The sequence below is a fragment of the Stegostoma tigrinum genome, chromosome 20 (genome assembly GCF_030684315.1).
Source record: "Stegostoma tigrinum isolate sSteTig4 chromosome 20, sSteTig4.hap1, whole genome shotgun sequence".
Classification (NCBI taxonomy): domain Eukaryota; kingdom Metazoa; phylum Chordata; class Chondrichthyes; order Orectolobiformes; family Stegostomatidae; genus Stegostoma; species Stegostoma tigrinum.
In genome coordinates, this window is record NC_081373.1 from 41723584 (window position 1) to 41740201 (window position 16618).

Here is a 16618-nt window from a genome sequence, read left to right on the forward strand (position 1 = left end):
TGGCATCATGGTAGCCCACACACCCGCCAACACACTAAAACAGCAGCTAATGAGCTTAAAAGACCCTATACAGACAACAAACAAATCGAACGTCATTTACGAAATACTTTGCAAGAACTGTGACAAACACTACATTGGACAAACAGGCAGAAAGCTAGCCACCAGGATACATGAACATCAACTAGCCACAAAAAGACTAGCCACAAAAAGACAGGACCTACTAACACTCGTATCCTTACATACAGATGAGGAAGGGCACCACTTTGATTGGGACAACACATCCATCCCAGGACAAGCCAAACAGAGACACGCACGAGAATTCCTAGAAGAATGGCATTCCAACCAGAACTCCATCAACAAACACATTGATTTGGAGCCCATCCACCTCCCTGTGAGAAAAAGAACAGGAAATGACATCACCAACCCAAGGAAACCTAAACACATAAATAGAAAGCGGGACATAAGACCAGCGCTTCATTGGAGGCTCACTGATGATGTTACCTAGAATGGTGACGGATTGTCTGGGAATGAACCTTCCAGCTCAGTAAACCAGCCTACATCCGGAACAAAATAAAGACCAGCGCGACTGTGTTGGGGGTGGAAGGAAGACGTCGGGTTGGCTGTGCACCCTTGCAACCGGTGGATCTTAATGCCGGCTTCGGCCTAACGCTGGTTCAGGGGAGCAGCTGACCTGCAACGATGGCTGCGGTGAGTGCTCGTGCCCTGGGTCAGGGAGTCCGGAACACCATCCATGTTTCCGTGAAGGTGGTGGATGAAGGTGCACCTGTGGACCGCACCTTCTTCGTAAAGAGGGTCCTGTTGGACTATTGTGGGTTCGCTGCTGCGGACATTTACTGCCTGCAGGATTTCCCCGGAGGAGGTTTCTATGATGTAACCTTCAGGAGCGCCACGCTTTGCGAGGTTTTCAAGGAAAAAGGAGGTGAGGGCCCCCTCTCTGTACTGACCGCCGTCCTGCTGTTTGTGATACCGGTGCAGAGGAGCCATATGGTCACTGTACACATGTACAACGCGCATATGTCAGCAGATGATGTCCTGACCTTCCTTGGAAGGTATGTGAAGGTGGAAGGGGACCTAACCAACATAATGGACCCCTTTGGGATCTGGACAAGTAAGAGGCAGGTCAGGGTGACGCTGAGGATGGGCGTGCACGGGAACATCATACGCCCACCGTCCAGCTTCGCGATCGGCAGGAGCAAGGGCTACCTGGCCTATGCAGGGCAACCCAAAGTCTGCCATGCCTGTGGTCGGTCAGGGCACGTGGCGGCCGACTGCAAAGTCACCATCTGCAGGGAGGAGGGACACTTTGCAAAGTATTGCCCAAAGGAAAAAAGCTGCAACCTTTGCGGGGAAGCGGGCCACATCTACAGGGTATGCTCGCGGTGGGGGACCACCTGCGCCCAGGTTGCCGGCAGGGACAACGTGGGGCAAGCCACCCCGGAGAAGAGGAAGGCACCAGGCCCCTGCAAAGGGCCCCCTAGTGTGCAGGAGGGACCAGCCCCGCAGGATGGACCCGAGGCCAGCAAAGCGCCCCTTCAGGCTCCGCTCCCCGCCGACAACCCAGAATCTATGGAGGAGGCGACAGGTGACCCAGGGGAGTGGACAACAGTCCGGAAGGTGAGGAGGAAGGCGCGCCGGAGGGCCCCAGCTCCGCAACCATCAGGCGGGAAGAGACAGCTACAGGGGGGCTATAAGAGCTCCTCTGATGAGGGAGATTCGGAGGAGGACCGCCCAAAGCAGAAGCTGAAGACTTCCACTGAGAAGGAAAGCAGCACCCTACTTCCAGGGGAAAGGAGGAGTCCTGAGGTTCCCTCCAACACCCAGCCACGTGCCGCTGGGGCCCTGGAAGGCCCCCGGGACCTGCAGGCAGGAAGGAGTAAACAACGTGCCCCCAACCTGACCCAGAGCCGGACTCTCCTGCCTCCGTACCCCCGACGGGGGGATGCCACCCAGAAGGCAACACGGACGGTTTCCTGAGCCCGGAGAGCATCCAGCAGTTCGCCCGGGCAATGGGCATGAAGGGACAGATGGAGGGGCTGGACCTGGACTTGGGGAGGGTACTGTGGTCACTGCCCACAATGGGGGTACGAGTTGCGAGCGTTAATGTGCGCAGCGTCAAGTCCATCGCAAGATGTGTGTCCACGTTGGCCTACCTGACCACCGTCAAGGCAGGCCCCCTGTTTCTGCAGGAGCGCAGGATACCGCACCTCAGCAGGTACGGGAAATGGTCCGGCACCTGGACCTGTGGGCCTTCGATCTGGTCGGGGGCTAACGACTGTCGCTCCTTGGGCCTGGCTATTCTGCTGCGGGGGCACAACTTCACCATCTCTCAAGTTCAGGATGTGGTGGGGGGGAGGGGCGCTTCCTAGTGGCTGACGTCACCAACAGGAACGCTCCCGAGGCTGATCAACGTGTACGCCCCAGCGGTACAGAGTGAGCGGTTGGCCGTCCTGCAGTGGCTTCAGCCCCTGCTGGTTACATCCAGGCCGGTCATCCTGGGCAGAGGCTTCAACTGCATCATCGATACAGATGGAAGATCCGGCATGGGGACACCGGGTGGGGGGAGTCAACTGGACATCACGTCCAGATTCCTGATGGGCACGGTGAAGGACGCCAAGCTGCTCGACGTCTTCAGCACCCCTGCAGACGGACCGCAGCGGAGATACACCTGGTCGCGGCCAGACGGGTCTATCCGCTCAAGGATAGACTTCCTGCTTGTGTCACGGGCATTCTCGGTCAGGTCCTCCGGTGTCGAGCCGGTGTTCTTCTCTGACCACTGCCTCCTGCTGGCCGACTGTTACTTACAGGACGACCAGCAGGCTGGTAGGGGGGCGTGGAAGCTCAACACGACTCTCTTGACCCCAGAGAATGTCGAGGAGCTTAAAAAGGAATACGCCGGTTGGAGAACCATGAAACCCCTCTTTGAGTCTCCGGGCGACTGGTGGGAGACAGTGAAGGAGAACATCAAGAGGTTCTTTGTCCTCAAGGGTGTTCGGAAAGCAGGAGAGGGGCAGGGAAAGCTGTCACGACTCCAGAAAAGGATGCAGAACCTGCTCCTTCTGCAGTTGATGGGGGTCGATGTCACGGAGGACTTCCACGAGGTGAGGGGCCAGCAAGCCTCGCTCTTTGCCGCGGAAGCCTCCAGGATAATTTTCCGGTCCAGGGTCCGCTCCGTGGAGCAGGACGAGATGTGCTCGCGTTTCTTCTCTCAGGAGGTGCACAAAGAGAGCTCTGTGCTTCGCCGACTGAACGAGGACGATGGCTCGGTGACGTCGTCTCGGCCCGACATTTTGAGGATCAGCAGATCCTTCTATGCCGGATTGTATGACATGAAGCCCACGGACAGCACGGCCTCCGAGTCATTCCTGTCGTCTATCATGGAGGTCTTAGATGACGGCACGAGGGAGTGGCTGGACCGGCCGATATCCCTGGACGAGCTGACCAGAGCCCTCAGAGAGGAATAAGACTCCCGGGAGCGACGGTTTACCAGCCGAACTGTATTCCGCTCTGTGGGACCTGGTCAGCCAGGACCTGCTGGAGGTGTATGATAGTGCGCTTCGGGCAGGGGAAATGTACAAGTCCATGAGGAAGGGCATCATCACCCTCATTTACAAGAGGAAGGGGGAGAAGGAAGAAATTAAGAATTGGCATCCCATTTCACTATTGAATGTGGACTACAAAATCCTGGCCAAGGTCATAGCCAACCGGGTCAAGTCTGTCCTGGAGTCGGTGATTCACCCTGACCAAACCTGTGCTGTGCCAGGCAGGAAGATCGCTGAGAGCCTCGCGCACATCAGGGATACGATCGCCTACGTGCAGGACAGGAGGGAGGACACCTGCCTTGTCAGCCTGGACTAGGAGAAGGCCTTTGACAGGGTCTGTCATGCTTACATGAGGGACAACATCCTTTCCAAATTGGGGTTCGTGGAGGGCATCCGCAATTGGTACCAGCTGCTCTACGCCAACATCGTTAGCGCAGTCTCGATCAACTGGTGGGAACTGGACAGTTTTTCCTGTCAGATCTGGAGTCAGGCCGGGCTGCCTACGCTCTCCTGCCTTGTTCCTGTGCTGTGTGGAGCCCTTCGCCGCATCCATCAGGAAGGACGTGAGCCTGAAGGGCGTGACTATCCCAGGCAGCGGAGGCCTTCAGGTCAAGACCTCCCTGTACATGGACGATGTCGCCATCTTCTGCACCGATTGTCGGTCGGTGAGTCGGCTGTTGGACATCTGTGGCCAGTTTGAACTGGCCTCGGGTGCCAAAGTCAATAGGGGTAAGAGCGAGGTCATGTTCTTCGGGAACTGGGACGACCGCTCCTTCATCCCCTTCACCGTCAGGACAGACTACCTGAAGTTGCTGGGTGTTTGGTTCGGTGGAGCTGGGGCATGCACTAAGACTTGGGAGGAGCGTATCACCAAATTGAAGCAGAAGCTGGGCAGGTGGATGCTCTGGTTCCCCTCCATCGCGGGCAAGAACCTGGTTGTCAGGTGCGAGGGGCTTTCGGTACTGTTGTATATGGCGCAGGCCTGGCCTATTCCCTGGACCTGCGCCGCTGCGGTCACCCGGGCCATCTTCCACTTCATTTGGGGGTCGAGGATGGACCGGGTCCGCAGGGACACCACGTACAAAGACCTGGGAAATGGGGGAAAGGGCGTACCGAATGCAACACTTGCCCTGATGGCAACCTTTGTGTGCGGCTGCATCAAGCTGTGCGTAGATCCCCAGTACGTAAACACCAAGTGTCACTACTTACTGAGGTTCTACCTGTCCCCGGAGTTGCAAAGGATGGGCCTGGCCTCGCTGCCATGGAACGGTCCGATTAGTTGGACCGTCCCATACCACCTGTCCTTCGTGGAGAAAGTTTTGAAAGGAAACACCTTTGACCACAAGGACGTCAGGCAGTAGTCAGCATGTAGTATCCTCGAGACCCTTCGGGAAAAGGAGAGGGTGGATCCCATTGTATGGTTCCCCACGCAGACTGCCAAAGTTGTTTGTCAGAATGCCTCATTGCCAGAACTTTCAAACAAGCACAAGGATATTGCTTGGCTGGCCGTGAGAGGGGCTCTGCCAGTGAGATCCTTTATGCATGCCCGGAATCTCAGCGCCACCACACGCTGCCCTCGAGGTGGCTGTGGGGGGACGAGACTGTCTATCACCTCCTTCTGGAGTGTACCTATGCGCAGGAGGTCTGGAGGGGGATGCAGTGGTATTTGTCGAGGTTCGTCCCGAGCAGCTCCATGACGCGGGACTCCGTGCTCTACAGGCTGTTTCCCGGGACGCACAGAGTGACCAACATCAACTGCGCCTGGAGGACCATCAATGCGGTGAAAGATGCTCTTTGGTCTGCCCGCAACTTGCTGGTCTGCCAGCTGAAAGAACTATCCCCGACCGAGTGCTGCAGAGTGGCGCACTTCAAGGTCCAGGACTACGTGCTGAGCGACGTGCTAAAGCTTGGGGCAACCGTCGCCAAGGGACGGTGGGGAAAGACCACTGTATGAAACCCCTCGTCCAGAATAGAAACAAGGGCCCTATCTGGTAACTGAGCCCAGTTGGCGCCTTCCCCAACTGGTCAGGGGGCCAACAGGGACTGTGCGGGGAGACAACTGCCGGGGTATTTTCTTTGTTTTGTTTTTTTCCTTTAGTTGGTGTACGTACTCCCTGGGTAACCTGGAGCGGCTTGCGTGACTGGGTAGGTGTATAAATGTTTTATTTTTTGTACATTCTATGAGTAAAGTATATTTTTTCAAGTAAAAAAAAGGTGACGAAACATCTGAAAACAAACCTTCCAGCTCAGCGAGCAAACTTACATCCAGAACCTCAACCTGAGTTACAAATCTTCTCCAAACACGCTATCCTCACCCAGTTGTCAAACTGATGAAACAATTTTATTGGTCAACTTGTTTAAAATAGTCTACCTAAGGTTCAACTTAAACTTCAACAACTGACAGAAAAAGCACAACTAGATCAGTTCTGAAGCAGCAGTCCACTATTAAACCAATAGCTGATCCTTAAGCAGCCATCTTGACTTTTTGAAGGAACATTTTTTTGAAGTGGCTAGAGACAGCATGTCACATGGCTATCATTTTTAGAAGTGTCAGTGAGTTAAGCTCATCGTAGAGTCTTACAGCAAACAGAGGCTGTTTGGTTCATTGTGGTTGTGCTGACTAATTGAATGAGCTATCCACATTCTCATTTGCAAAAAGAGCAGGGGAGAGACACGATCTTATGTTATTTCAGCGGCTTTGTAATTTGTGGATTCCTACCAAAACTTGTTGGCTTCTCTTCTGTATTTAACAGTTCATTGTTGATGTAAAGTTAATGGGTATAACTGACATTTGTCACCTCAAAACACACATTTTAGAAGAAAAGTATTAACTTTGGAACTTGGATAGGATGTCATTGTGACGCGAATGATACGTTCATTTTGGCGATTTAACTCTTTTTTAAAACTGAAAGCACCAAACCTTATTTTTAGAACTTCCTGTTTAATGAAGTTTCTGTTTTTGCAAAATCCACAAATTGAATAAAGCAATCCTAATGCGAAAAGTATTTAAAAGGAAAATCCTTTGCATAGCCATCAATGGACCCGAAATGTTAACTCTGCTTTCTCTCTACAGATGCTGCCAGACTCAATTTGTGTTTTGGTTTCTGCTTTCCAGCATCCATCGTTCTTTGGGTTCTGCTGGGCATGAGGCTTTCAGAAGGATGTGGAGGCATTACAGAAGGAGCAGAAAAGATGAAAGAATAGCATGAGGAACTTTAGTGAATTGATAGAATGGAAAAGTTGAGACTGTTCTCCCTGAACAGTAGGCTGAGAGGGGATTTGACTGAGGTATTCATAACCACAAGGGATCTGCTTAGAGCAGGAGAAGGAAAAATTGCTTGCACTGGTGGAGGGATCAAGAATAAAAAAAACACATATTGAAGGCAATTGGCAAAAGTAGTAATGGCAGGATGATAGCAGAAATTTTTATCCAAGTGGTTAATATCTGGAATGGACTTCCTAAGAACGTGGCAGAGGCAGGCTCAATCAATCCATTTAAATCTCTTATCAGAAAAAGAAGGCACACATTACAAGGCAAAGACAGGGTGACACTAGGTGAACTGCTCAACTGGAAAGGTGACACAGACACAGCAGACTGAAGGGCATCCTTACGTGCTCTAACAATTGTGTTATTACTGCTTTGTACAATTGTAATTTCACTATTCACAACATTTCTGAAAATGGACACTGATCCAGAAGTTAAAAAACATTTCAGCATATTTGACTTCCAGTTTCAAACCAAAAAAATTACTGCAATTGGCATGCAAAGTAAATTAGCATCCTTGTTAAATTAATGTGTGTAACTTGTGAGAATATCCTCCTTTAGTTCCACTGAAGGTAAGCAACCAACCTGTCTTGTTATATTGCCATGGAGAAGAGCTTCTATATGCAGTCGTGACAACAGTTGAGGTATAAAGGCCTTGAGACGAAGGAGTGTGACATCTGGAACAGATTTTCAGACAGCTAAATCAATCACATTTCTTAAGAATACATATATATATTTATTCCATTGCTGCAGAGGGCCAACAGAGCATGCCATAACGCATTAATTAGAAAATGAGAATGTACAAATATCATTTATTCAAAGTTGATTTTCTCCAGTGAATGTGTACTTGTTATTTGTTCTACATTCACTCTGCTTCCTCAAATAACAGTTTATCTTCATTCGAAGGCCACTATCTGAAAGGTCATAATAGCAAGCTTGAGCAATGATGCTGAAAAATATTTTACAGATTCATAAATAAAAATTATGATTCAATGTAACACCAGTTCAGTGATAATTATCTTTGTACACACAATTAAATACAGAGTGACCAAGATTTGGGCAAATGAAATCTACGGAATGATTAAAATGAGCAAGTTAAAACATCATCTGTAATATTTATCTTAGGTTTCTACCTGCAAGATTTCATTGTCTCAAAGAAAAACAGGGTAAAAAGGTTGCAACTGCAGAGTATGACAAGTATTTAAAATAAAGATTTACCTGTAAAGTCGTAAAGAGATTCCATGTGAACCAACAGCCCCTCGTTTGTTCTACATGACCTACTTATTTAAGTGCTGATTGCCTTAAACCTTTTGCTTGGCCATACAAAATATGTTTAAGTGGATGACTTGTACGTGCCTGCTCAATACCTTCCACGTTGCTGCATGGCTATAACAAGAAACTAATTTGGAAGGAACATGAAGGGACAGTGTAATTTCAAGAACTGACATGCATCCAACTTTTTAAAACAAAAATTATTACTGGCTAGGCCAGCATTTATTGCCCATTCCAAATTGTCCACAGAGGCAGTCAACAGCTTACATTGCTGCGGGTCTGGGGTCACATATACGTCAAACTAGCTAAGGACAGCAGGCACACACTCTCGTGCAAAGTGAGCCAGATGTGTTTTTCTGACAAATGGTAATGCGTTCACCATCATCATTAGACTTTAACTCTAGTCAAAATTCCCTTTGACACCACGTACACTGCTTCAATCCAGAGCCAAACACTTCTGTCGTTACTTTTAAGAACAAACTATCTACAGTAAATGCTGAAATAGCAAAAGCTGCCAACTTAGTCAGAGGTATACATCACATGTCCTTCAGAACAACTCGTACAGATATCCGAAATAAATCTAGTCCCAATTGCCAGCATTTGGCCCATATCCCTCTAAATCCCTCCTATTCATATACCCATCCAGATGCCTTTTAAATTTTGTAATTGTACAATTAACAGCACGTTCTCTAGTAGCTCATTCCATTGGCACACCAGCCTCTGCAAGAAAGGCCTCTTTTAAATCTTTTCCCTCTCATCATAAACCTATGCCCTCTAGTTTTGGACTTCGCCATTCTAGGGAAAAGACCTTGTCTATTTACCCTATCTGTGCCCCTCTTCATTATAAAAACCCTAACGTGACCACTCAGTCTCCAACACTCCAGGACAAATAGCCCCCAGCTATTTAGCCTCTCCCTACAACTCAAACTCTCCAACCCTGACAACATCCTTGTAAATCTTTTCTGAGCCCTTTCAAAGTTTCACAACATCCTTCCTATTGCAGGGAGGCCAGAATTACATGCGTATTCCAACAGTCACCAAACCAATGTCCTGCACAACTGCAAGCTCACCTCCGAACTCCTATACTCAATGCACTGACTAATAAATGCAAGCATACCAAATACCTTCTTCATTATCTTATCTATCTCTGACTCCACTTTCAAGGAACCATGAATCTGCAAAGGTCTCTGTGCTCAACAATACTCCCCAAGACCTTACCATAGAGTGTATAAGTCCGGCCCACATTTACCTTTCCAAAATTCAGCAGCTCACATTTCTCTTAATCAAACTCTTTCTGCCACTCCTCAGCCCACTGGTCCATCTGATGACTGCAACTCCAATTTTGTTGTCATCTGCATACTTACAACCATACCTCCCATGTTCTCATTCAAATAATTTATACAAATATTGAAAAGCAGTGAACCCAGCACTGATTCTTGTGGCACATCACTGGTCACGGGGCTCCAGTCTGAAAAGCAACCCTCCATCACCACCCTCTGTCTTCTACCTCTGAGCCAATTCCGTATTCAAATGGCTAGTTCTCCTCCTATTCTGTGTGATCTAACCTTGCTAGCCATTCTACCATGAGAAACCCTGTCAAACGCCTTACTCAAGCCCATATAGATCACATCCACCTCTCTGCCCTCAATCTTTTTTGCTATTTCTTCAAAACAACTCAATCAAATTAGTGAAACACGATTGCCTACACACAAAACCATGTTGACTATCCCTAATTAGCCTTTGCCTTTCTAAATACATGTAAATCCTATCCGTCAGGATTCCTTTTAACAACTTGCCCACTGTCGATGTCAGGCTCACTGGTTTAGATCTCCCTGGCCTTTCTTTACCACCTTTAAATAGTGGCACCTGGTTATGGAAGTCAATCAATCAATGTCTACAACAAAATCTTGGGCCTGCAATCGTTGATATGCTGTTTGGTCAAACCCCTCTCAGCTGCTTCGATAACTTTCCCTCTGTCATAATGTTCAATTTCTTGCCATATTAGAGAGTCAGAACAGAAATTCCTAATTATTTCCTCCTCCCCATTTAAAAGCAACCTTTCCATTCATTTCAAGCAGTTTCTCTGAAGCTGCAGCATTATCCACGGACTTGACCATCCGAGACTTGCATATAATGAAAATCAGATACCTATCAAATCCAGTTTACAGGTGTACATGGACCTCCAAGTCCCTTGTGGTCACTACCCTCATTGGGCCCAATGAAGATACTCTGGCCTCTGACCTTGACTTTCAGAAGTCATACAAGTCAAGCTCAAATGTATTGTGCAGACAGGGTAGAACTGGATCCAGCGTGCACATCAGAGAACTCAAGGTGCTCCAATGAGTCATAAAGTTTTACACAATGTTATACAGTAACAGGATAATGCTATAAAATATAGTATACTGCTGCTGTCCTAAAGTAACAGGCTGTCATGCTTATCCTGGAGAATGTTTTTGTGCCCTCAGTTCTCAAGGCAGTCTAATATTACGTCGTAAGAGTAATAACACACCAAACAGAACTTTTTGGCCATTCAGCCCATCCTGGTTGCTCCAGCATTCAATTAAATCAGGATCTAAATCTGGCCTTAACTCCTATTCCTTCGATACCTATGAAATCATTGTCGCTTGTTGGGAAACCCTACCTTGTTCAGTAATATCTTTACCTAGGAATACACATGACTTCAGACCCATTGCAACATCACTGACTCCTAACTGCCCTCTGGGCAATAAATGCTGGCCTACCTATTGCCACACACATTGCATGTGTGGATGTATACATACATTTAAAAAAACTGTCATACCCCTTGGCTCCATCATAAAAGAAAATTTTGTCCAACTTGGCCTTGAATATATTCAATGACTAGTTTCCATTATTGGTTGGGGTAGAGGATTCCAAAGATGAATGATTCTCAAAGAAAAAAAATTCCTCATTTTATTCTAAGTGGGAGAACCCACAATCCCAAACTGTGTCACCTAGTTCTAGGTTACTTCAAGCAAACAGTTCCAGCAACAACCCTGTCAAACTCTCTCAGAATCTTCAGTATTCCAATAAGATCACCTCTCATTCTTTGAAACTCCAATGATCAGAAATAGGTTTAAATACTTGTGATCATCTAGACTTTTAAACGTTGACAATTACAAAATGAGATGTATCAGTATATTTACATCCCAATTATTCCTTTGGTGAAAGATGAATGATGAGTTAATACAACTGTGACAAGTGTGGTTGACTAACATAAACTAAGTCAAAACAATCTGTAACACTTAAAATACTTGAATATCACATTTACTTGTTTGATCACTTTTTTCAGTGACTCCTAGCTTTCCCAATGTTATAAATGGGTATTGGGAATTTAATAACAGTCGGTTAGAGCCTGGCTTTTCTGATGGAATGGAAATTACGTACATCTGTTGATGTAAGAATAACACAGCTGGTAATAGCCACTAATTTATTAATCTCATTCATTGGCCTCAGGTCGGCTGGTTCAGGAAATGAAAAATGTACCTGGTGTTAAAATGGGTACTTCTTGGAGGTATGATTTTTGGATGAAAGCAGATCTTTACTCTGCACGTGACGCTGTTATACATTAACTGGAGTCCTTGTTTCTGATACCTGGGTAAGTGAGTGGATCACCCAGGTATAACATCATTCATTAAAAAAAAGTGACGATTAACCATATTGCATCACAATTTTGACAGGTTTCACGAGTAAAATGCAATCAAGTCAATACATTCTAACAGAGTGTTCTGTTTCTTGCAACTGTTGTAAAGTATCTACAAATCAAAGCACCTACCTTCCAATGCTTCCTTAAGTTCATCTTTGGTCCATGCCACCTCAGTCATTAACAATCTGAGGTAGTACATTGCATGCTGGTGAGGTTGCTCAGCACGAAAATTATTCAAGGATCTCATATACTTTAATAAAAAAGAAGAAAAACAAATAAAGAACTGTCATTAACACACTCCAAAGTAGGTGAATGTCTCTGGCAAAATAATTAATTTAAGATTAAACTTTTTTTTAGTCTTTCAAATGAACAGCACATTACAGAAATAGTGTGTAGCTCACTACAATCGAATGCAACACTTCACACCTGAATTAAAGGCTGAGGCTCAAGTCCCAGCTGATCCAGAGGTACGTAAATAACATTGTTGAACAAGGTGATCAGAAAATATAAAGAAGCTTTCAGCAATGAATGGGCAAGAAACAAGCAAATGTCACTAAATGCTGCATGATAAAGAACGTGCTTTTCTCCAAATGTTGAATTAGGCTTTCAATAAATTAATTTAATAGTCCTTGCTTTGCAAATCAATCTACTGCCGTGTTGTAAAGATAAAACTCTATTTTTGATAATGGTGTAATCAGAGCAAATTTAAAAGGTGCAGTAATTTGAATAGTTTGAGAGATGTAGCAATTTGATAACTTTAAAATATAAGTTGCACGTCTCGACGACCTTCTTGTTCTTAAGGGCTACCTGTAATTGATAAACTGGCTGAGGCCCAAAGGACACAGCTGCTGGACTGGGTCTGTGGCTGATGTAGAATCGAACAAGTGGGAAATCATACTTGACCTTGTCCTCATCAACGTGCCTGCTGCATATGTATCTGTCCATGACAATATTAGCAGAAGTCAGCATCAAACAGTCCTTGTGTAGGTGAAGTCATTTTCACATTGAAGATATTGTTTCTTTTGCACTGGCACAAAAACAATGTTGAAGCATTTTCAATAATCATCTGCCACAAGTGGAGTGAATGGCCTATCTCCGCCTCCTCTGGAGGTCCAGAGATCATGGATGTCAGTTTTTAGTTAATTCTATTCACGCCACGTGATAAAGAAATTGATAAAAGCACAGGATATTGCAAGGATTACAGGTCCCAACAACATCCAACAAAAGTACGAAAAGGAATTGTGCTTCAGGTGTCGCAGTGCTCCTAGCCTAAGTGTTTCTGCATTGCAATAACAGCGGCATCTACAAGACAGTGTAGAAAATTGCCCAAATACAAATCCAACCTGGTCAAATACTACTAAAATAGTCCACTCTTGCTCATCAGTAAAATGATGGAAGGTTAAATAATAGTGCTATCAAGTGATACGCCCAATTTGAGTCCAGAGCCACTCAGCTTCTGACTTCAATACAGCCCGAGTCCAAACATGGACAAAAGGGCTGAACTCCGGAGATGAGCCAAGAATGAATGCCCTTGCTAATGAACACCCAGTGTGGCACCAAGACTCCCAAGCAAAAGTAAACTCTACCTAGTTGAAGAGAATGAATTACTTGGATTTTTAAAAAAATCACTTTAAAACATATGACATTCATTGATAAGCAGGAACACCAGGGTTTTTATTCAGTCAAGGGATAAGAGTGTTGCCAGTACTTATTGCCCAAACGTATCTGTGCAGAAGGCAGGTAAAAGTCAACCACATTTGTCGGTTTGGAGTCACATATAGGTCAGAACACAAGGATCTCCTTCCCTAAAGGGCATTAGTGAAACAAATGAGTTTTTCCTGACAACTGGCAATGGATTCTTGGTCATCGTTAAACTCTTAATTCCAGATTTTCAATTAAATTGGATTGGAACTCAGTCTCTGGATTAATAGCCCAGTGATAATACTGCCAAGCCATCACCTCATCTCAGCAGGTCAGGCAGCAACTGTCAGTTCTGAAGAACTGTCACCAGACCTGAAACATTAACTCTGCTTTCTCTCCATAGATACTGCCAGACCTGCTGAGTTTGTCCAACAATTTCTGTTTTTGTTACAGTCTATTAACATCTTGCTAATGAAACTGAATACTAAATTCTGGCAACATATGCTATTCTGTCCAATGACCTAGATGATATGATGTTCAAAACTGGAAAGTTTTAATCTGTGCTGCATTTCAACAAAAGGTTTGATGGAACTAGTTAGTACCAAGTTCAGATCCCTCAATTTTGAAAACCTTCAACTGGAACATTTGAACCATAAAATATCGGCAATTTAACACATCTTTCAATAATTTAGAAGGCAATGTTTAACCTGGATCACTGCTCAAACAAATTGAATTTGACTGACCTACATTGCAAATTTAATTTTGTCTCGCCAGTGCAGACGTATTAAACTACAGAATCTGATGGCCAACACAGATCTCTTCCCAAATCAATTAATAGTTGGGTTCTTCTCACAATAGACGAATAATTCAGATCAGTTAGCTGATCAATCGGAAATCTTATTAAACTGCCAGTGGTAGTCTCTCTCCCATTGTTCATAATATGCAAACCTAGATTAGCAAATGTTTAACCAAACACCAAAATCTTCAAGTTTTCTTCATTATGATTAATGCTTCTCCAACTTCCTTCACCTTCTACAATTAATAACATTGGTAGAATTGAGGTCTGGAGGTGTATTATTACAATTTCATTTTTACTATATACCTTCACTGATTCCAATAAAGTTCCTGCCCTTAGAATGACTGACTTATTCTTGTCAGGGTGCTTGTGCATGTACGTTGGGTGGGGTGTCAAACTTCACAATTTGGAACCGACAAAGGCAGTCAGTATTGTGAAAAAAATATACTGAAGTCAATACTAAGATATAGAGATGCTGCTCCTGTGTATTAAGATATTACAACTTTATGCAAATTGACAAAATAATAGAAAAGTAAACTACTGTAGATGCTGGAATTCTGAAAATCCTAGAAATGTTCAAGTCAGACAACATTTAGGGAGGCAGAAACAAAGTTAATGAGAAGTTATAATTTGATAAAATGTCACCTTTTCTCATTTCTCCAGAGATTTGATGGCACATTCCAACTCTGCAAACTCTACCACCCAGAAAGGTCAGACAAGATCACTGGTATCTGCAGACGCCCAGGTAACACAGCAACCTGTGAAATATGTTGCTGTTCATTCACTGCTTCGGAGCAAATCCTGGAACTCCCTTTTTAATGGTACTGTACATACACAAGGACTGCAGCTGTTCGAGAATGTATTCACATCTCTTTCTCAGTGGCAGTGAGGGATGGGCAACAAATGTTGACATTATTAGTGATGCCTACATACCGGATACTGCCAGAACTGCAGCATGAGAAATTGCCCGTAGTGTTCAGGGGTGTGTGGGTTATAGGGGAATGAGTCGGGGTGGGATGCTTCAAGGGGCGGTGTGGACTTGTTGGGCCGAAGGTTCCACACTAGGTAATCTAACCTAATCGAATCACCAGAATTTCCAAAATTACTGTTTATTGCAAAGATCAAAGTTAAACAAGAGATCTAACCAAAGTTCATGAAGAGAGCAGTGGAACAATTCCAACATGATTAGTGTTTTCTTTTGTCCAATTATTTCACAATTATTTAAATACAATTTATAAACTTTTCATTCCTCAAGCAAACAAACTGGATTACCTCTCAATATCTGTTGTTGCGAAGTTGCATATAGTACTTGTGAATTGCAAGGCAGGAATTTGGAACCTGGTGTCTATAAAATGCTAGGTGGAGAGAGATGGGTGAGGTCCCTTTAAAAGATGATATGATTTTTCTATGCTTAGAGATTCAAAAAGTATGTCTGTGGGCAGCAGCTTGTGGGTTTGCAAGTGCACAGCGCACCTGAATTGAAACATGTATCAAAAAGCTGTACAGTTAGCAAGCCAAACAAGTTTTGTTTTGTTACTAAAACAAAGAGTTTTGATTTTTAGCAAATCCATTTGAATCAGGCACTGAGACACCAAAATCAAAATTTAAATCTGATAGTTTCGACAACATAGGACCAATCCTACAGTAAGAAATTGGTGTCATCAGGAGTATAAAAGGAGCGGGTGGTTGAAAAATACAACAGAATTAACTGCCACCTGCCGGAGTTAACAATTCTCAAGACATCATTGCTGGCTCTCAGTCTCCTCAGAATTTGAGAGACAGCACTATCTGAATTGAAGGTTCCTACAGCACGACTGGTTAATATTCCTGACAGAACATTCGATGCAGAAGGCACGAAGCTTTCCAGAAGACACACAATCTGTTTTTTTTTAATTTTATATAAGTGAAACTTGTGCTTATTGGAACAACTTACCATTAGAATCTTGTTTTATTCAGGAATAGATAGTAGTTAGAAGGGGTTTATACAGCTTGTTAATAGTTTCATTAATTGGTTCACTATTAGATAAATAAATAGTTACTTGTTCATTGTAAAGTGAGTGCCAGGGACTTGTTTTAGTTAACCACCAGAAATTGCAGAGATGCAGATTACACCTATTCTCTCACACATTTTTTCAAACAGATTGTAAGGCAAGGTGCTTCTCGTTGGGTATTTCGGTTTTAGTGTTTTTTTTTGGGGAGGTGGCGGCAAACGTCAATTTCCACTTTATATCATTGTTCAAAACATTTCGAAGAGTGATGGCCTAAATTTATTATAAAATGATTATAGTAGATGATTTGCTGATTAACCATGCCATGGATCTAGTCTCCGAATTGAAAACTCGGATGAAATTGTGTTAGAGATTCTTCTTTCGAATGACTCCAATGAGAATGCAAAGTACCTAGAAGTTTTAATTAACATT

At 44.7% G+C, this 16618-nt stretch overlaps 1 protein-coding gene across 1 annotated transcript in view; it reads right to left on the reverse strand.

Moving 5' to 3' along the window:
- Positions 1–16618, reverse strand: part of ide (insulin-degrading enzyme) — a 142951-nt gene that overhangs the window by 41360 nt on the left and 84973 nt on the right. The window contains 2 exon segments of the mRNA XM_059653122.1: positions 7411–7502; positions 11891–12011. Of these exon segments, the coding sequence (XP_059509105.1) occupies positions 7411–7502; positions 11891–12011 (213 nt within the window).